The sequence below is a fragment of the Chlorocebus sabaeus genome, chromosome 20 (genome assembly GCF_047675955.1).
Source record: "Chlorocebus sabaeus isolate Y175 chromosome 20, mChlSab1.0.hap1, whole genome shotgun sequence".
Taxonomy (NCBI): Eukaryota; Metazoa; Chordata; class Mammalia; order Primates; family Cercopithecidae; genus Chlorocebus; species Chlorocebus sabaeus.
Window position 1 is genome coordinate 72,068,555 of NC_132923.1, and position 21,923 is coordinate 72,090,477.

Below are 21,923 nucleotides of genomic sequence, written 5' to 3' on the forward strand. Positions count from 1 at the left end.
TGGGTATTTCCCAGAGCTGAAAGGAAGAGAGAGAGGTGGGCATGAGTATCCAGTGGGAAAATTCTTAGCCAGCTTCTCCCACCAGCCCTGCTCTGCATCCTGTTAGGTTTTCTAAAGAAATCTCACATCCCTGCCAGATTGGCCCAGAGAACAAGGCTTGGCAGTGCCTCTGGACAGTCAAGGCCAGGGGATTGATGTTCAGGGCCTGGGGTGGCGACAGTGGTGAGCTTCCCTGGGTCCACTGGCTTTTCCCTCAACAGAGCCCCTGGGGAGCAGCCCCCTAGAGGCTGGCCTGAGACATTTGTGTATCCTGCTTGCCTACAGGCCTTCTTCGAGGCAGCCAGCATGATGAGACAGGTCTCCCACAAACACATCGTATACCTCTATGGCGTCTGTGTCCGTGACGTGGAGAGTAAGTGTGTTCTCTTTTGAAGGGGTGGGTGGCCTGGCTGGGGAGCCTGGGTGCTGTGGAGACGGTGGGGGCTCTTCCTACCCTCATGTTGCCCAGACTTCTTGCCTTTTTTGTGCGGTTGAGGAGATTGAGGGACGGAGCAGATCGTTTGCTTAAGTTAGTAGTGGAGGTGGAACTAAAACCGATTGCTTTTCATTCACTTGTGTAATGTTTTCTTGTCAACGCTGGCAAGAACCCTACACTGTGCTAGACCTGGGAGGCTGAGGTGAGTGAAATGAGGTCATGGCCCCAAGAGTCAGGCTCCAGGAGCTCTGGGCAGGTGAGCGAGGTGAGCGCACCCCACGGGCAGCAAGACGCTGGCCCCTCGAGTGGACTGCCTGCCTTTCAACCGCAGGCAGGCTTGGCCCTTTCTTGGTTGTCAAGCCACTGAGCTGGTGGGCCCTTGGGCTGCTGCTGCACACTGAGATGGAGGAGTGGCCTTGGCTGCTGAGTTCCTGACATATAAGTTTGGAAGAAGGATTTTTTTTTTTAAACCCCAAGTGACTTCTTCCCTGTGAAATCCGACAGTGTGAGCTGTTCGGTGTACTCACACAGGAGTCCTGTGGAGAGGGAGGTTTTGCCGTGCGAGCGGCCTGACCTCGGCATCGCAGTGCGTTGTAGAACAGCAGCAGTGGCGGCGGCTGTTCCCAGAGCCCTTGTTCTGTGTCAGGCCCTCTGCCAAGGCTTTCCATGCCTTGTGACATTGAGCCGCCATCTGTTATTACAGATGAGGGAATTGAGGCTCAGAGAAGTGTCACTTGCTCAGTGCCACCCATTTAGAAGAAGAGCTTGGGGTTGAACTTGGCCTTTCCAGCTCTGAAGCCCCTGCACCTTTGCACCCCCCAAGGATATCTGTGTACTCTTGAGTAGTGTTCACTAAAGTGGGCTGTTGTAAGGGGATGAAGGAGAGGACTGTCCCATAGACCAGGTTCCAGACATGGCTATTTTTGTGCCTATAGATATCATGGTGGAAGAGTTTGTGGAAGGGGGTCCTCTGGATCTCTTCATGCACCGGAAAAGCGATGTCCTTACTACACCCTGGAAATTCAAAGTTGCCAAACAGCTGGCCAGTGCCCTGAGCTACTTGGTAAGAATGTCCTGATGTCCATAATGGTCCCACCAGAAACCAGAGTGTTGTGGGAGGGGTGGCAGGAAGGAGGTGCTAGCCAAGCAGCTGGAGGGTCCTGTTCTTGGGTTCCATGGGGCCAGGGCTCTGTGGCTGGACAAAGGTGTGCCTGGTGCTTACTGAAGACGGTCATTTGGGGCCGTTCCCAGTGCTCCATGGTTCTGTTTAGTGGGAAATGTTAGCACATCTGAGGACCAACCTGCATACTGCAGATGGCAAGGCTGAAAGCAGTGCAGTAGGTGTTGAGTGAATGAATGAACTGCCAGCCTCTGTAGCAGCTGACATGTGTGGAGTGCTCACCATGGCTCAGCTGTTCAGGCATTTCACAGATTCTCATCAGTGTCATGCTCATGAAGCCCAGTGAGATACGTCCCACTGTTTAGCCACATTCAGTGATGAGGGAGCTGGAGCCGAGGGGCACCAGTGATGTGCCTAAGTCACACAGATGATTGGTGGCAGGGCCAGGCTGTCCGGATCTGGCTGTAGCTGGAGGTAGGAAGAGATGACCTCAGGGACCAGGGTTGGAAATAGAGTACAGGAAGGAGCAGCCTGGTTAAACTTGCCCTTTTTACTCTGCAGGAAGATAAAGACCTGGTCCATGGAAATGTGTGTACTAAAAACCTCCTCCTGGCCCGTGAGGGCATCGACAGCGAGTGTGGTCCGTTCATCAAGCTCAGTGACCCTGGCATCCCCATTACAGTGCTGTCTAGGCAAGGTGTGTCTCCCTTCTCTTCCCTCTGGCCCCATCCTGAGTTGGGACAAGTCAGCAGGGAGAAGGGCTGGGCTGGGGTTGGTCTCCTTTTAGAGAGTCTTTTTTTTTTTTTTTTTTTTTTTTTTTAGTAGAGACGGTTTCACCATATTGGCCAGGATGGTCTTGATCTCCTGCCTTCTCTTAAGCCCTTGAACAAGCCCCCTTTCGTCCCCCTGCCCTGGGTGATGGCCCCTACCCTGGGATGTTTTGCTGATCCTGAGGCCAGGGCTTCAGAAGCCTGGCTCCACATGACCCTTCTGGGGAGCTTGGAGGCAAGGACCCATCTGCTGGCTGTGACCCAGATTGATGTATCAGAAGTGCTGGGTGAGGCTTGGAGGCCTGCACGCCTGCAGAACCCCCATGGGACTCATGTGGCCATGGGCCACATTTGGACACACTGCTTGAAGTAGTTCCTTCATTGGCTCACTGTTGTGGCTGCAGTGACAGTAATTGAATCCCCGGGAGATCCTAGAAACTGCTCTGTCAATGTGTCTGTTGTCTTCCAGAGTGCATTGAACGAATCCCGTGGATTGCTCCCGAGTGTGTTGAGGACTCCAAGAACCTGAGTGTGGCTGCTGACAAGTGGAGCTTTGGAACTACGCTCTGGGAAATCTGCTACAATGGCGAGATCCCCTTGAAAGACAAGACACTGATTGAGGTGAGCAGGTGTTTCCCAGGGTATGAGGCAAGTGAGGGCTTTCAGGCACTCGTGGACTTCCCAGGAGTTATCGGAAGCCTGGCACTGTGGGAAGAGATGGGCATGGGTTTGAATCTCTTCACAGGCCTACTGGGTGTGTGACCTCACAAATGTAACTGAACTTCCGTGAGCCTTAGTTTCATCATCTGTAAAATAGGGATAATCAGTAACTCCTTGTAGGGTTTTTGTGAAGATTAAAGAATGCAGAGAGAGTGATAGGCATACAGTACAAGCTCAGTAGATGTTATAGTATTATTTATCCGAGATTTTAAGTGCCTGTTATTCAGCAAAATTAACACGCAAATATGTATGGAGTTCCTATGTCGTATTAGGCATCAAGCTAGGGAAAAGCTGGGGGTTCACAATAAAATAAGATAGAGGCCTTGCCTTCCCTTGAGGGCTTTAGGGAATGGTAGGGATTTAGGCTAAAATAACAATGGTAAGAATTCCAGAAAGAATACCTGAAAGTGTCACCCTAAGAGCCCTGCAAATTAGGTAGGAGGGTGTCATTACCCTCATTTGACAGATCAGGTAACTGAGACTGAGGTAGCTCCACTCACCTGGGTTCCTCAGCTAGAATGCAAAACAGGTGAGGTGTGGACCTGTCCTCCAGATGTCCCTGTAGAAAAAGTAGAGACTCTGACTCCAAAGGGGTAAAGTAGTAAAAATCACAATGAAAGACCACTGTCCCTTCATCTCAGTGACTGTAATTGGAATGTGCTCCGGATGTTTAGAGGGGGCAACCATCAGTTTCGGCTGTGAGAGCCTGGTTTCAGTGCTGTGCCAGGAGCCTGGGTAGTGTGGTGTGCCTGGCCTTGAGTATCTGGAATGGGGAAAGGAGTACAGTGATCAGGTGGGAAAGGCCATTTGGGCTCAGATGTTTAAAGTCCCTGATTCCAGGCTGCAGAGCCTACATTTTCCTGGGGGTGGCCTGGGACAAGGCAGGATTTGGGTGGAGGAGGGAGGGGCTTGGAGGTTGGCCTTGGGATATTATCCTGGATGCAGTAGCTGGGATGGACAGAGGAGAGACCTGGAGGGAGACAAGGGCCCCGAGGCTCTCAGCAATGAGAGCCCCACATCCGGAAATGGCAGCGGGAGTCCAGAGTGCAGGGTGGGAGATATTGAAGAGGTAGAACCTCTATGACTTGCCAGTTAAAGATGGTGCAGGAGTTGGGAAAGGATCTTAAACCGCGGGGAAACCATCAGATCTACAGATCTGCTATCTGGAATTTTCAGCCTAGGCTTTTGGGAAATTCATTTTTATTTTTAACTTCCTTGAATCCTTGGAAATGAAACAACATACCCTTTGTCATCAGTCAGTATTTATCGAGCACGTGCTGCGTTCCCTGGGCTGAACAGCATACAGGGTGGTGTAAGGAAGGACCCGTGTCTTTAATAAAATAGGGGTCTCTCTCTACCTAAGTCCCCTTGGGTTAGATGGCCTTTCTGCAGGCTGCACTGCCGCAGCGATGTGTGAGTGACACTCAAGGACAAGAGTAGCTCTCAGCTCCTTAATTCTAGTCCTCCCTCCTCCCTGTCCTCTGGGGCCTGCCCACCCCACCCCACCCCAGGGCCCACGGGGACCAGAGAGGAACTTAGTACCCTTGGAGTCCAGCTAGAAAGTAGAAACTGGAATGCAGTGGTTTCACTTCATCTTCCAAAAGTAGCATAAGTTCTTTGTTCTAAAGTTTAAAGTAATAAACAGTTGAAGAAAATATTAAAAATGAAACTGCTAAAAAAAGAAAATAGCAATCACTGCATTCCTGTCATCCCTGACCACTGTTAACACTTTGGCATTTTGTCTTCCAGCCTGTTTGTATCTCTCTTTTTTAAACAAAATTGGGGCCATGCTAGATAGAGTTATATAAAATTCTGAGTTTTTTCATTTAATACTGTGAGTGCTTTCCTGTGAGATAAAATCATAATTTTTAAAAATTTAACGTAAGAGTTGTTTTGTTTAATTTACTTGACTAAATTTATAGTTGGCATTTAAGTTTTCAGATTTCCAGTGTTCTATCTAATTCTGCAGGGAACGTCCTTATACATAAATATGTTTGTTCATATCTGATTTATTTCTGAGTCATTCAGTCATTGAAATTAGTGCATCAGAGGGTTTGAAGAATCTGAAGATTTTTGTACATGTTGCCCAGTTGTATTCCAGAAAGACTGCATGCCTTTACTTGAATGAAGCCTTTTGGGACTGGGCTATAGTGCCCAGTCTCCTTGAATTTGGATTATTCACTATTAGGACTGTGATTTCCCCTTCCAAGAAGAAGGCAACAGTAACAAACATTTATGAAACTTACCTGTGAGTGGAGATGTTGAGAATCGAATGAGGAATTGGCACTTCCATCTGACCTGCGGCTGAGAAGTTTGTAGGTGGTTCCTTTGGTTTCTTCCATGTGCCCCTCTTGTTTCAGAAAGAGAGATTCTATGAAAGCCGGTGCAGGCCAGTGACACCATCATGTAAGGAGCTGGCTGACCTCATGACCCGCTGCATGAACTACGACCCCAATCAGAGGCCCTTCTTCCGAGCCATCATGAGAGACATTAATAAGCTTGAAGAGCAGAGTAAGACCTGCTATGTGCTGCTTTAACGCAGCCTGGGGAGAAACAGGAGCCTGGGTGGCAGTCCCTGGCAATCGCCTGCCTTTCACTCTATTTTCTTTTCTCTTCTCTTAGATCCAGATATTGTTTCAGAAAAAAAGCCAGCAACTGAAGTGGACCCCACGCATTTTGAAAAGCGCTTCCTAAAGAGGATCCGTGACTTGGGAGAGGTAAGTTACACCCGTGCTTCTTGCTCCTGATGGCAGAGCCCTCCGCCATTCACAGCGCCTCTGTCTGCACGTACAGCTTCTCTCCATCCTTTTTCATTCTGGGGCCACGTCCATGAGCGAAAGCACCTTATGGCATTTGGGGGCCACTTTCATCACAAGGGATTGTGTTTTTCTCCATGTGACACCAGGGCACGGACGGAATGCATGTCACCGCCTGCGTGCACACTTGTGTATGCACACGGGACTCTGGGCAGCTCCCTTGAGTGACTTGATTTTTCTCTACAGGACAGAAGAGAATGGAAAGAGGGATAGATGGGGGAGTAGGTATAGATGTGGTGGAATAGGAAAATCTCTGCCTCTGACTTTCCTGGGCATATATATCCTGTAAGCTTCTTTCTTTTTCTCCTGCCCCAAGAGACAGGGTCTCACTCTGTGTCCCAGGCTAGAGTGCAGTAGTATGATCATAGCTCACTGCAGCTCAACTTCCCAGGCTCAAGCAATCTTCCTGCCTCAGCCTCCTGAGTAGCTGGAACTACAGGCACATGCCCCCATGCTGGCTAATATTTTTTTTATTTTTTCTTGTAGAAATAGGGTCTTGCTGTGTTGCCTAGGCTGCTCTGAAACTCCTGGCCTCAAGTAAGGAGGCCTCCCAAAGTGCTGGGATTACAGGCATGAGCCACCATACCCAGCCCTGTAAGGCTCTTTAAAGGAGGGATAGGTTTATTGCACAGAATCCCAAAATAAAATACCAGCTTTTCTTTGGACCTTAAATGGGAGCTTCCAAACAGTTAATTGTGACTAGAGAAGCTACTGAGATTTGTGTCTTTATACAGATGTTCTGTAGTCTGGTTAATGAAACAGACTTGATACATCTCCAGGATCTGCTGTGCCAGCCTCTGTGCCAGGCATTGTCAGAAGCATGGCATCCTTAGTTTCCCCCACCATCCCCGAGGCCAGTTTCTGTATACAGTGAGTACATCAGGAGCCAGCTCAGATTAGGGAACTTGGCCACCCCTGTTGCTGTCAGGTGGCTTGGCTGGAACCTGATCTCACGTCTTCTAAAGACTCCTCATGCACTTGCTCTTTTCAGCCACGCTGTGGGGCCTGTCCTGTAATGTGAGCCCAGAGCTTTCAGAGAACGGCACAGTTGTCCTGCAGGCCCAGAAATAACCTTCATTTCCTGTGGGTTACATGTTCATGGAAGCTGGGACTGATGAGTTGGTTCATCGTCACCTGCTACTTTCCTTGTCTTAGTAACGGAGGGGACAGATTGTGAGGCCAAGAGAGCACGGGGGCTGTAGTGAGCAGGTACAGTCCAGGTGAGAGGCTTCTGCCTGCAAGGCCAGACGACGAGAACCCCTGGCCCTCAGGCTGTGAGCAGCAAGACTTCTCTGTGTTCTGTGGCCTACACTGGGGCTTCCTTGGTAACAGCACATGCATCTTTCCCTCCAGGGCCACTTTGGGAAGGTTGAGCTCTGCAGGTATGACCCCGAAGGGGACAATACAGGGGAGCAGGTGGCTGTCAAATCTCTGAAGCCTGAGAGTGGAGGTAACCACATAGCTGATCTGAAAAAGGAAATCGAGATCTTAAGGAACCTCTATCATGAGAACATTGTGAAGTACAAAGGAATCTGCACAGAAGACGGTATGTTGTGCAAGGCCGGGGTCTGGTTTAAAGATTTGGTGACTGTCTAGGGTCATGAAGACCAGTGCAGAACAGGCAGCCCGTGGCCTTATCTGGGCATCTGAATGCTAGCTGGTGGTTCCCACATTCTCAAGGCTTCCACGTCATATGTACTGTCAAATCCTTCAGCAGCTGCAGGGCTCCTGAGAACGCCACCCAGGCCCCCTCCATCCAGGGCCTGGCTCCAGCACTGTCTCTCCACGTCACTTGCACTTATGCCTTATGAAACTGATTCCTACTCCACCTCCACCCACTTCCCTGTTCTGATCCAATACTAGCCAGGGTATTTCATTTTCTAGTTGTCTAAATCAAAGTGGCAAGTAATATTTACTAATAATTGTATCTCATTTGCAAGCCAGTATCTACTCATGGTAGTGAAATTGACAGTGAGCTGATAATTTTTGAAAATGATCATTTGCCTGTGGTTTACAGAGCACTCTGTTATCTCAGTAAGTGCTTATGCCTGTGAGGTAGGTACACCAGTGTTACCATCTCCATTCACTGCTGAGGATCCTGAGGCATAAGAGGTCAAGTAACATGCCTGTGATGAAGGGGTGAAGCTGACGTCACCTCAGGGCCTCTGTCTCAGATCCTGTGCCCTTGCCTCTCCCACGGTTCCCTCATTTGGCAGCCTCAGACTGATGGGTGTTTTTTCTAAACAGGAGGAAATGGTATTAAGCTCATCATGGAATTTCTGCCTTCGGGAAGCCTTAAGGAGTATCTTCCAAAGAATAAGAACAAAATTAACCTCAAACAGCAGCTAAAATATGCCGTTCAGATTTGTAAGGTAAAAAATAAATAAATAAATAAAGACAGCATGTTACAGATTCAGACATCAGGCGCTCTGTCCTGGGTAATTGGTTTGTAATTTGACTCCAAGTGGGGAAGTTTATGATAATTATACTAAGTTTGTCTTTCTCTGCATTATTTAGATGAAAAGTCAGCCTCTACTAAGAAAGTCAATGGATTTAAATATGGTTGTTTTAATGTATATTTCTTTGAATCAGTTTGGTCTTAATATTCTTGCATAAAAGTCAGAACCAAAAAAATTGTCAGTGATATGTTAATGAAATGACATTTCTGTTTTCTCTGATGAAGTGATAGATAATACAATCTAAAGTGACTTTATGTGCTTGACTTTTACTTCTCTCTCTCAGGGGATGGACTATTTGGGTTCTCGGCAATATGTTCACCGTGACTTGGCAGCAAGAAATGTCCTTGTTGAGAGTGAACACCAAGTGAAAATTGGAGACTTCGGTTTAACCAAAGCAATTGAAACCGATAAGGAGTATTACACCGTCAAGGATGACCGGGACAGCCCTGTGTTTTGGTAACTGAATCAAATCACCAGGTTTTATCAATGCGTCATAGAGTTTACAGTTTTGATAGGCCCTTTCTGGCTATATTAATGTCTCTCATTCCTCTGGCCTGACTCAAGATTAGAGAAGGTTTAGAACATTTGGAATTCATTGATACTTATCTTCAAGAAACACACCTTTCCAGCTGTTTCATTGAAAGCAGCCTATATAAATGCCTGAGCTTCATATAACACCGTCTTCCAAGGAATGAAAGAAATCTAACCACCAGCTCAACATTCCCAGCTTCCCAGGAGAGGGTATTCATCTGATGCAGTTGTTAAAACTGTGAGCAGGTGAAGGGGATCTAGTTCCTTTCTTAAACACATCCATGCAGAGGGAAGCTGTAGGACAGAGTGGGCATTGCAGATTCAGGGAACTCCTGGACAGAACAAGGCAAAACCTGTGGGAGACCTGGCTGTCTCTCATGAATCACCAGAGGCCCTCAGGTTAGAAGGCCACACACTGGCTACAATCACGTCTCAGCCGGGAACACTGTCCGGGGGAGAGATTGCTTCCATCTCTACTACACCCTGCCACATAACCAGTCAGCACTCCCCTAGGTGCATCCCACATGGACACAAACATAGACCTTTCCCACTTATGGAGCCTAAACGTCTTCATTCATTCATTTAAGGAAATGCATCAAGGTCCTGCTTTGTGCCAGTACGGGAGATATGGTGAACAAGTAGGCCGAGTTTAGAGTTTTAACAGGCTAGGCAGCCACTGGCATGGAGCAGGAAACATACAGAAGGGGTCGGGCTTGGTTTTCTGGAAGTCATGAGTATTCAGATGAAACCTGAAAGATTCATGCGGGTTTAGACAGGTGGTTGCAAGACAGCATGCATGACTAGGAAGAATGAGACAAGAGCAGTTGATTTCCCAGGAACTGAAAGCGAGGCTGGATGGTGGAATAGGTTTGCAGGAGGAAGCTTGAGTCATGGAGCTGGGACTTCATCTCAAGAGCAGTGGGATGCTGCTGGAGGGTTTAAGGACGGAGACTTTGTTTTAAAAAGACCACCATTGAATGAAGGGAACAAGATTGGAGCCAGGGAGTCTGATTTGGCTGCTTCAACAGCTCAGGCCAGAGCCAGTGACAGCATGAACTAGGACAGTGTCTGGGATAGTGACAGTAGGATTTGAGAGAAGTGAGTAGGTTCAAGGAGTATTTAAGGAGATTGGGTGCAGTGGAATGCCTTCATTTTTGGCTTGGGCAAGTGGGTATCATTCAGCAAAATAGGTAATGCTGGAAGAGGATTGGGCAGTGACGCCACATTGGGCAGTGAGGCCACTGATATCTCATTTTGAGCCTGCAGGCAGTCAGACCTGGGGCTCCTCATTACATGGCCACCTCCTCCCGTACCGAGAGCATGTTCTCAGTGAAATGAAGAGCACAGACTTGTCGTGTTATTTTAGGGCAGATGCGTGCTACCGAGAGCCTGTAAAGGATGCTGTACTATAGGTCAGATGTGCACCATAGCAGCTTATACATGATACGTGTAAAACATCATCCACACTCAGATGCTCCATTAAATTATAAGAAAAACCAAAGAGGTGATTTTTCAGTTATCCTGTAATGTTGGTTGGAATGTGCCTCCCAGGAAATGAAGTTTTGTGTTCTGCTTCCTTTCAAGGTATGCTCCAGAATGTTTAATGCAGTCTAAATTTTATATCGCCTCTGACGTCTGGTCTTTTGGAGTCACTCTGCATGAGCTGCTGACTTACTGTGATTCAGATTCTAGTCCCATGGCTGTAAGTCCTCCTTTTCTCTTCATTTGAATCCAGTACCCATTTAAAATGTGTCCATCCCTCTGCTTGGTTAACTTTTGTTTTTAAATGGAATCCAATCAATGTGTTATTAATGGAAAGTGTCACTTTCCCACTTAACTTGGTTTGCTACTTGACAGTTATTTGTGGATCTCTCAAGTCTTGCTTTCACAGTGAGCCCAGAGGTCCATAGGATGGCCTTGACTCTCAAGGATCTTATCTGTGTAGAGATGAACGGCAGTTTTATGGGAAAATGAGCAAGTTAAGTGGGGTAGCATTGGGTAGGGACCAGCCTTGTCTGCGCCTCCTTCATTCCTAAATCAGATCATTTTCTTGGGACAGACTCCTTGACCAGCACAAGGAGTGGTTGGTAGAGTCTAAGACATTGGTTAGAGACAGATCATTGAAAGCTAATAAGGATTTTGGATTTTTATTTAAAGTTACTAAGGGGAAAAGCCTTTTTATTGCTACTTAAATTTCCAGTTGATTGTAGAAATTTCACCTTAATCTGTTTGGCATTTATGTAAATACATGCAAAGTTAAACGTTTTGTTTGGTTTTATTTTATATAGTTGTTCCTGAAAATGATAGGCCCAACCCATGGCCAGATGACAGTCACAAGACTTGTGAATACATTAAAAGAAGGAAAACGCCTGCCGTGCCCGCCTAACTGTCCAGATGAGGTATCTATGGGCCACGTCACAGTAGTAGCACTCCATTTCTATTATGTTTTCGCAGCTTGAGTTATCCAGAAATGGGTAGAGGGGAGAGCGAGGAAATGATGCAGTGAAGTCCTATAAAATAGTTTTCTGAAGCTGAATTTCACATAAGATAACTGAGAAATCGCCTTTGGGGCTAGATGATAGTCACCAGTTAGGTTCAGAGCAAGGATTCCCTCCAAAAGCCAGCCCCTGTTTATCCACTTGCTTGCCCCAGAGGGACAGGTTTTGGTGTAGCATTAGTGTGACAAATACATATAATTGCATTTTTTGTGTGTAAGTTAGTTTATCCCACTTATTAGTAGCATTTATAGTATGTATTCAGTTTTCTAAGTGAATTGAGCCCTTTAATACTAAAAACTCTCGAGACTGCGTAAGACACACTGAACAGTATGAGTCAGAGAGTGAGGCAGCCAGTCTGGAAAGTTTAAGTCTGAACTGAGATTCAGCTTCACTCTCTAACTGGTTTACAGGAATGACCTGGATTTTACTGCAGTCAGTCAACCCTTGAGCTTCTCAAATGTTAAAATACTATTTATGAACTAGAGCTGTATCCCATTTTCTGTGTTTTAAACTGTTCAAACACTCGTTTTTCTGGTCTTTAAGGAGAAGTCATTTACATTTCCAAAATTATTTTCTTACTCTTGATGTTTCTATATATTTTTTAAAGTTCCCAAATCTAACATTTTTACTGTTATTTCTTTCTTTTTACAGGTTTATCAACTTATGAGGAAATGCTGGGAATTCCAACCATCCAATCGGACAAGCTTTCAGAACCTTATTGAAGGATTTGAAGCACTTTTAAAATAAGCATGAATAACATTTAAATTCCACAGATTATCAAGTCCTCCTCCCACAACAAATGCCCAAGCCATTTTTTAAAAATTTGTAATGAAAACAGTTTGTGTTCTGTCCAAAAAGTCATTGAACTCATACTTAGTACATATACATGTATAAGGCACACTGTAGTGCTTAATATGAGTAAGGAGTTCCTCTTTAAATTTGGTACCAGTAACTTAGTGACACATAATGGCAACCAAAATATTTGAAAGCACTTAAGCACTCCTCCTTGTGGAAAGAATATGCCACCATTTCCTCTGGCTAGTTCACCATCACAACTGCATACCAAAAGGGGATTTTTGAAAACGAGGAGTTGACCAAAATAATGTCTGAAGATGATTGCTTTTCCCTGCTGCCAGCTGATCTGAAATGTTTTGCTGGCACATTAATCATAAAGATTGATGGACCTAGCCCTCAGATTTCAATATCTATACAGTACTAGACCATGCATTCTTAAAATATTAGATACCAGGTAGTATATATTGTTTCTGTACAAAAATGATTGTATTCTCTCACCAGTAGGACTTAAAACTTTGAGTTGTTTCTCCAGTGGCTTAGCTCTTGTTCCCTTGGGTGACCACTAGCACCCATTTTTGAGAAAACTGGTTCTACATGGGGGGATAGCTGTGGAATAGATGATTTGCTGCATGTTAATTCTCGAGAACTAAGCCTGTGCCAGTGCTTTCCTAAGCAGTATACCTTTAATCAGAACTCATTCCCAGAGCCTGGATGCTATTACACATGCTTTTAAGAAATGTCAATGTATGTCCTTTTATAACTCTACCACTTTGGAGCAAGCTATTCCAGCATTGGTTTTGAATGCTGTATGCAACCAGTCAGAATACCACATACGCTGCACTGTTCTTAGAGTGTTTCCATACTTACCACCGATCTACAAGCGTTGATCCCTGTTTTTACCATCACCCTATGGTACAACACTTGAAAGGAAAGACCCCGCTAGAGGCACTAATGAACTTCAGGATCCACTAGACAGTTTTCAGTTTGCTTGGAGGTAGCTGGGTAATCAAAAACGTTTAGTCACTGATTCAATGTGAACTATTAAGGCCGTTATGACCAAGAGTCTGAAAATCTTAAGCTGTTTAGTATTTGTTTGATATTGTTACTTTTCACCTGTTGAGCCCAAATTCAGGATTGATTCAATGGCAGCAATAAAGTTGCCATTTAAATTTGTTCATAGCCTACAACATCAAGGTCTCTGTGTCAAACCTGTGGCCACTCTATATGCACTTTGTTTACTCTTTATACAAATAAATATACGAAAGACTTTACATGCATATGCCTTTTAATATTAAGATTTCATTTTCAAAGCATTTCAAACAATTTGCTAACATAGAAAAATAACAGTATAGTTTTGGGGGGAGGAGGGGGCGGGTTATGGTCCTTATTACTAACACCACTTGATTTGCACTTCATTATTGTGCCCAGTGATAATGGGACGCAGGCCAGTATGGATGGCATGTCCACTGTGCCGTAGTCCAGACACCTTTGTTTTACTTCCTTCAACCTCTTCCTGCTTTCGCTTTGCAGCTCTGATGCAAAATTCACCATCTTTCCTTCTGTTTGCACTATAGTGGAGGTGTGACTAAGCACTGAAGAGGCTGAATGCAACAGGAAAATAGGAAGGAGAAGTGCAGGGTGTGAAAAACCCATTAGTCATCTGCTATATAACTGGATGATGCCTAATTTTTATCAGTTATTTATAGGTAGTATACTTAGAAATTACCTTAAACTTTGTAGCTGTCATTTTCCAACAGAAGCTACTATATGCAATAAATTAGACCAAGTGAAATTCTTTACAAAGCATACAACATATGTACCAATTCTAGACTTCATAATTAAAACAGGATATCCACATCATAGTTAAACATAACAAGTCCCCAAAGTGACAAGATATTTAATGATCTGATTTCAAAAAGCGCAGGATAGAGATCCCAAATTCCCTGTCAATTAACAATAAACCAACTTAGAAATTTCTAGATGGCAAAAGGTTTCTCATGCATTTAATACCAAGGTCTTCAAGAAATGATGATGTCAAAAGTCATATTCCATAAAGATAAAACTTCTTTCACAAGTAAATTGTGTTAAATAACTGATTTTTCACCCTAATACACTATCAAAGAGTGAAAGAGCAGAGAGTGAGGTATAGCTTATTAGCTCAGAGTGGTTATAAATACTGTGACTCCTTAAGACTCCATCAGCAAGTGCAGTATTGACTGCTTTACTATATTGTGGAAATAGGGCATTTAGTGATCAAAATAGGCCCCAGTCATTAGATCATTACTAGTATATGGTATGAAATGAGCACAGAAACCCATGGTCCTTTCCACCTACAAGTCTGTCTCAAAGGCTAAAGGTCTGTCTTTAGGTGAATTAAAAGGAATAGTTGCTATTAGAATTAGTGCTATTAGATCAGGGATCAGCAAACACTGTGTATAAATGGCCAGATAGTCAAAATTTTAGGCCATATGGTCTTTGCAGGCCATACAGTCTGTTGAAGCTAATCAGTTCTGCCATTGTAGCACAGGAGTGCCACAGACAACATGTAAATGAATGAGCATAGCAACGTCCCAATAAAATTTTATTTATGGACACTGAAATCTCAATTTCATATAAATTTCACGTCATAAACTTTCTTTTTTCCTCCAACCACTTAAAATTGTAAACATTAGTCTTAGCTTGCAGGCAGCACAAAAGCAGGTGGTAGACCAAATGTGGCCCGAGGCTGTGGTGTGCCAACCCCTTTATTGGATCGCCAAAGCTACTTTTCTTAAAATACCTTCTATTTTTCACAGAAGGTATAAATGGTAAACAACATCTTAAAGCATCGGTAGTACTGGATACCTTTGACATCACTGTCACTCTCTCACCGGGTTTAATTTTGCATGGCTGGTGTGGGTGTAATTGAGTGTGCATGTAGAGCATCTTTATAATATTACCATCAGCACATTTGGTACTTGCGCCCTTGTAGTTCTAGGAAAAGTCTTAAAAATGTAAAAATGCAATTACTTCTAGGGAAAGTAAATTGAAATGCACATTGGCTTGTAAGAAACTCATTCTTCTAAGGCTCGGGAAACAACACTGCTTCCCATTTATTGCTTCAAACTTTTATAGATGGTGTCAGAATTATTCCCAGTCCTCAAACAAGGAATAGTGGAACATTGTTAGTTTCTCCAATGGATTGTAAGTTAGCACACTGATTAAGATGCATCTGACTCTAGTGGAAAATGTCCTCAATTGATGTCTTTTCTTATTGCTATTTTTTATTTGGCATTTCTGCCTGCTGCACAACACAGTTCCTTCTGGGAAATTATAAACCCGTATTTTAAGGATATGGCTAGTTTGAATGAAGTTAAGGCAGCGATGAACAGCAGAGATACTGCAGAGAACCTTAGGGGGTTATTAGGAGAGAGCTTAACTCAGTATACTCGCTTCTTTTTTAAGTAAGTTTCCATGTAATATGCTCCTGTGCCCTGAGAATGCTGGTCAACACATTCCACTGAACCACCTTCTGGGGCAGAGATGAGATATGATGAGCCTCGCTTTTCATTTCTTAAAGATGACACCTATGAGAAAATAAAATTGCAGCTAGTTTTAAAATCTAAAGTTGGCTTATTCATGAAATATATTTATAAGAAAAGCATTCTACTTTGAGTTGGTAAATACAGAACAACAGGATAAATACCCAAACTATCAAAAAATACACAACCCCTTAATTTCTGTATCAACATCACCTTTGGAACTTCTGCAGGACACAAACAAACCAGTCTCAGCACCTTCACTCCCAACCCCAACATTCTGGGAAAAGAAAAAAATGAGAGGACTGCGTGCAGTTGCTTCTGCTGATCACAGCTAGTTAAACCCACGGAATCAGAATATCAACACCGAATGTCAATCAAGCTGCATACTGAATTAGATGTTAAGTGTGCCTGGTGACAAGAGGAGTGGTGAGAGAATAAATCAGTAGGTGTAGAAACTGACAAATGATATCAAGGAAAACAACATGATACATTCTAGAGAGCAATGGGAAACTCAAGAGCTTTGGGCTCCACAATAATCGCCTGGTGAGCATATTAAAATGCAGATTTTCAGGCACCATCCCAGAGATTCTAACCTGAAAGTGGGCCAGATGTCCTCACAAGCGGTCACAGTGATAGCACAGTAAATTAGATGGTGTAGCACTGCTCAGCTTAATGCCTCTTAGTTTTAGCTTTTACAAAAATAAGTGCAACAAGCTTATCAAAGCAGAATTATGTGACTTAATATGCAAGAACTTAGAAATGACTGATGAGTAAAGCTTCCAGCAACACACAGGAGCCTTCTCACGTTGCAATTAAAACTGCAATTGTTTTTGAACCAACAACAGTCACAATTTTTAAAAGTGCAGCCAGCCTCAGAGGGAACAGATGATACGTCTCTCTCAACTCCCTGCTAAAGTAGTTCTCAATGGTCCATGTTAGGAAGAGGGATGACCAGACTGCGTCCTCTGGTACTTCATTTCAATGTGGCTTACCGTGGGGACAGGCCGATACAAAGCGTCTTCACACAAGCCAGTGTAAAGGAGTGAAGCTGATGGGCAAAGAATCTGGCTTGAATTTCTGCCTGGACATTTTTTTTCCTAGTAGTAAAGTATATCTGGGGTTTGTGCTGGAGTATGTTGGAAGGGAAGCAGGTGAGAGGGTAGATGAAAGGAGACCGGCCGCCGTAAGTTGATAGTTGTCGAAGCTGAGTTGATGGTGACAAGGGTGCGGCCCACAGAAGGGCTGCTGCACCAAACAGCTTGCTCACCTCTTAGGTGGAGCCTCTGCCCCAAAAACCCTTCTTCCCAGTGTCCAGCCTCTTCATTATTCTCTCCAGCTGCCTTCTTCATTAGGGCCCCTTTGCTGGTAGGTGATCTTTCTGAACATTGAACCCCAGCCACTAACACCGTCAGACCTTACTTCAGGTATAAAGAATTCTTTTTAGCAGCTTTCCTCCTCTTATAAGTCATCAGTCCATTCTATAAATAGATTTTCCAAAGACTGGGGGAGGGAAGCAGACAGTTCACTCTGGGATCTGGGATGCTCCTGCTCTTCTCACCCACCTTCCCCAATTCTTCTCGCCATGTAGTTATCTATTCTTTCGTGTCTTGGCATGCAGCAAAGCAGCAGCCTGGGTTTCTGTCTTTCTATACCATCTTCACTGTCAGAAGCCAGATAGGAAATTTATTTCATTCTTTTACACAAAGGGCTTCCCAATGGTGCTACACCATTCACAGAACCAACTGAGACCTATGAGATCAGCAAAAAACTTCACTGAGCAGCACAGGAAAATATTAGAACAGGAAATGAAAGTGGGTGTCACTCATCTTACAATAAAGACAAAGCCTGCAAACATTACATTGAGTAAAATAAGACATTCAAAAAGAGACAGACATGGTATGATTACACCAATGTGAGATATAAAAGTTAGTCCCGGTTATAAAAACAAAGTCAAATGATGTTCTCTTCAGGAGCTGAGGGAGAGAGCGGGAAAGTACAGTTTACTATCAGATTTTTTGTAAAATGAAAATCTAGAGATCTGTTGCAAAATAATGTAAATATACTGAACATTACTAAACTGTACACTTAAATATTTAATAGTAATTTTATGTTTTTATCACAATTAAAAATTTAAACCTTAAAAAAAAAGAAAATGGGTTTCACTATAGCCCTTGTGATACTGGGAGAAAGGTTTTCCTTCTGATACGCCCTATCAAAGATACCTAACTTCTAGTCTAAGGACTGGTGAGTGGGGAATGATGATTTAACATTTTGAAACAAAGCTCAGTGCTCTGGGAGAAATAAATTCCTACATAAGAACCACCACCACCACAACAAAACACAAAAGAGGGAAAGAATATAAAGTTAGCAAACATTTTTCCTTCTATTTTGTATTTGCAGGATATAGACATCCATTCCTTCATAAGTGATCTATTGCGGGCACTGAGTTTGTGTGCTATGAGGTTTACCTGGATGAATGAAACTTGGACTATGCCCTCCCATAGCTCATATCCTAGAAGGGGAAGGAAGAGGAATGCAAAACATAATTCTAAAAGGGGACTTCCACTTTGACAAAAGAGAAATAGAAGTGAAGTGCTAAAGCTTTTTACAGACAAGGAAAATGGGGGAGGGGGCTTGAAAGGTACAGGCACTGGTTTCATGGATGAGATGGCGTCTGAGTTAGGATTTGGAAGTGAGGTCATATATGGACATGAGGAGACAGGCAGTGACCTTCCAGGAGAAAGGCAGGGCCTGTGCAAAGGCAGATGGCAAAAAAGCCAGGCCTGTGATGGTAGCAGCTGGCAGGCAGAAGAGGGCAGTGGCAGATGAGGTTGAAAAATGAAGCTGGCCTCAGTCATAGAGGGCTGGAATGCCAGGCTAAGGACTATAAACAGGACCATACCCTTGATCTTGGAATATGGCAAGATTAATAAGCAGCTCCGTAAAAAGTATGGCAATGAAGGAGACAGGCATTATTAGGTTTCTCCAGGAGGCTATTGAACTTCTCCCTTCACACGCATGTGAGCAAACACACACAGATTATATGTGATTTAAGACGTGATTTAAAATTTAGCATGAAACTTACAGATGAGACAGAACAAAGTGGTATACTTAGAAAATCTGAAAACAATTTTGATAAGCATTTATGCTTTGAATACTAAACAAAAGGAAGACCTTGAGAGAAACTGTTAATATTCTAGTTTTACAAGTCTAATATTCAGGTGGAAATCAAATACACACAATAGTCATTTTAGGGGACTTCATCTTTAGCAGGGTCTTTTTTAGGGTTGGCTGAAACCACTCTATGAATAGTTTGCACCCAGTGGTTCCATTCTGTACTTTGGAAGTACAATCCAAGTCTAATACTTCCTTATCAGAATGGGCATAACTTCAGCGGAGGCCCCTCACTCTCATGCCCCTGGGCAATCCTACTATATCCCCACCCTACCCTGCCCACTTATCTCCCCTCCCCTAAGTGACTACTTCAAGCCTTCTCTTTTCTCGAAGCTCCAGCAATACACCCTCATCTTCACTCTCAGCTGATGCTTTGCTTTCTATTTCACCAAGAAAACAAAATCGAAAGAGAAATCTTAAGAAGCACAGTGACTGACTCCTGGTCTCTTTACTTACCCTCACTTCCTTGGTGATCTCATCCAATTTCATGCAATTCACAGTTAGAGCAATTTACAGGAATGTGATGGTTCTCCAATATATACCTCTGCCCATAACTCTCTCCTCACCTCCAGACTTGTATAGTGAACACCAATACGGGAACATCTTCACTTAGGGATCTTACATCTAAAACGTACCCATAAAACTTGCTCCACCCACGCAGTCTTGCCCATCTCAATCAGTAACAAATTCATTTTTCTAGGCCAAAACTCTTGGGGCCTTGGCTCCTCTCTTACCCTCATATACCCTATTGACTCCACCTTCCAAAAAATGTCTCCAGCCCAGCCACATATCACTGCCTCTGCTGCTTCCAGGCTTGTCCAAGTCAGTGTTTTTACTTGAATCGTACCACAGCAGCTTCCTAACTGACCCTGCTATGTTCTACATTCATTATTTAACACAGCAGCTAGACATGTTAAACTATAAATACAGTCAATTATCCCTATACTCAAAACATTCCAGTGGCTTTCTATCTTAGAGTAAAAGCTAAAGTCCTTACAAAGGCCTAAAAGGTCACAAACTATCTGTGTGCTCTGCCTCCCCCACCCCACTGTGACTTCATCTCCTATTCTCCACTTTGCTCACTCCTCTTCTGCCCTAAAGGTTGCTTGCTGTTCCTTTAACAGACCAAGCATGTTTCTGCCTCAGAACCCCTGCACTTGCTGTTCCCTGTCCCTGGAATGCACTTTACATAGATACTCATGTGGCACACTCCCTAAAGCTCTGATCTTTGCCCAAGAATCAGTTTTACAATGAACCCTTCCTTGACCACATATTTAAACTCCAAGTCTTCCCAGACACTCTTTAGCCTTCACCTTATTTTCTCTGCAGCGATCACTATTCCTTTTACTAATTTTTTTCCCTAAATGTAAGTTCCATTCTTATAAGAATTTTGATGTTTTGTTCATTGCCATACCCCTAGTGCCTAGAACAGTCCTGTCATATAGTAGACATTCAGTATATACTGGTTGAATGAGTAAATGAATACCTTTCAAAAAATATTTTCTAAGCATGCATTCCCAATTCCTTCAGCAAATAGTCATGGGCTATGGTTTCTGACACTCTGGCATGGCAAAACTGGACACCATAATCTACTAGAGCCTACCAAAGCAAAGATTAATGTGCTTCTCACTTTGGGCAGCTGCCCTCTTGTTAGAATTTCAAATTAGTTGGCTCTTTTAACTGTTGCTCACCAATCTAATCTTTTGCACACATCTACTATGAAACCCATTCTCTATGCAGTTGCTATTTTATCTTAGATTTAAAAAAAATTTTCTTTCTTTTATTAAAGCAAATCTTTTTATTTTCATATACATGTAGACTTTCTTTTATCCCATTCATTTCCAAGTGAATGCAGAAACAGAATGTCACCATATCATTTGCTGACTGCCAGTTTACTACTTACAATGTATCTTAAGCTCAATTTTTAAGCTCATGTCAATAATTGAACTGGTGGCTAGTTTTCATAGCTCTCATAAGAATTGGGGAAAGGGGAATCTTGACTATCCCTTAGAAGATTCCTTTGGGATATGTTAATGTCAACAGTGAATTCCATTAGGCTCATCTGCTATCAGTCCAATTAAAGGCATTTATTATTGTTGTTCTTCTGAAAAGAATATAAGCATTTAGCAGGTAGTCCTTTAAATACAAAATGAAATTTGTTTTCAGAAAATTCTGCCTCTAGGACTCCTCAGTCTCACCCTTACCTTCAGCTCCACTTCACCTTTTCTAAGTCTTGTCTCTTCAGTGGAGTCAGGTATATGGAGAACCAAAATTGGACTGCACTAGTTCTCCTGAGATCTGAATCAAGCCCCTAATGTCCCTTTCTTATAGCTTCAAGTCCAGCTTTTAGATTTCAGACCTACAGAAACATGAATTAATTTTATTATCACTTCTGCATTAAACATTTTTAAAATTTTATTTAAAAATATAACTTTCTCCCATTGTTAAAAATGTTTCAAGATCAATATGCTTCATTCTGTGACATTAATGATATAACTAATAAAAAATGTCTCTGTCTCATATATACATACATAAATGTTTCCAATGTTCATATTCATGTTTGCCTCTCAGCTACTTTTCTTCATATGAATAATGGTTAAGTCCTAACATTGGATTTAACGATTCATCCCCAAAAAGGTATTGCACAGCACTAATTTTTTTTTTTTTTTTGGAGACAGGGTCTCACTCTGCTGCCCAGGCTGGAGTGGAATGGCGGGATCTCGGCTCACTGCAGCCTCTGCCTCCTGGGCTCAAGCGATTCTCCTGCCTCAGCCTCCTGAGTAGCTGGGATTACAAGTGTGCACCACCACACCTGGCTAATTTTTTGTATTTTCTGTAGAGGGAGGGTTTCCCCATGTTGGCCAGGTTGGTCTTGAACTCCTGACCTTAGGTGATCCACCCACCTCGGCCTCCCAAAGTGCCAGAATTATAAGCATGAGCCACCGCGCCCAGCCAAAATACATTTCAATAGCTTGCTTTCCTTAATTCCAGTTTTTAACCAAAATCACTTTTTAAAAGTACTTTCCAACTTATTGTCTAGGGTT

At 43.5% G+C, this 21,923-nt stretch overlaps 2 protein-coding genes across 5 annotated transcripts in view; one reads left to right on the forward strand and one right to left on the reverse strand.

The window, feature by feature from the left end:
• Nucleotides 1–13,455, forward strand: part of JAK1 (Janus kinase 1) — a 237,098-nt gene extending 223,643 nt beyond the window's left edge. For both annotated transcript variants that reach the window (XM_038000953.2, XM_007978453.3), the window contains exons 14-25: nt 325–412; nt 1,411–1,538; nt 2,157–2,292; nt 2,835–2,986; nt 5,446–5,596; nt 5,708–5,802; nt 7,255–7,447; nt 8,149–8,273; nt 8,644–8,816; nt 10,476–10,593; nt 11,180–11,290; nt 12,041–13,455. In XM_038000953.2, coding sequence (XP_037856881.1) covers nt 325–412; nt 1,411–1,538; nt 2,157–2,292; nt 2,835–2,986; nt 5,446–5,596; nt 5,708–5,802; nt 7,255–7,447; nt 8,149–8,273; nt 8,644–8,816; nt 10,476–10,593; nt 11,180–11,290; nt 12,041–12,136 — 1,566 coding nt within the window. In that variant the 3' untranslated portion in view covers nt 12,137–13,455. The remainder of the gene's footprint in view (nt 1–324; nt 413–1,410; nt 1,539–2,156; nt 2,293–2,834; nt 2,987–5,445; nt 5,597–5,707; nt 5,803–7,254; nt 7,448–8,148; nt 8,274–8,643; nt 8,817–10,475; nt 10,594–11,179; nt 11,291–12,040) is intronic.
• The window catches only part of RAVER2 (ribonucleoprotein, PTB binding 2), an 88,978-nt gene continuing 79,827 nt past the window's right edge, over nt 12,773–21,923 (reverse strand). For 2 of the 3 annotated variants that reach the window (XM_007978450.3, XM_007978451.3), the window contains exon 12: nt 12,773–15,750. In XM_007978450.3, coding sequence (XP_007976641.1) covers nt 15,604–15,750 — 147 coding nt within the window. In that variant the 3' untranslated portion in view covers nt 12,773–15,603. Of the gene's footprint in view, nt 15,751–21,083; nt 21,239–21,923 lie in introns of all 3 variants that reach the window. The other variant, XR_494255.3, reaches the window with a different exon arrangement.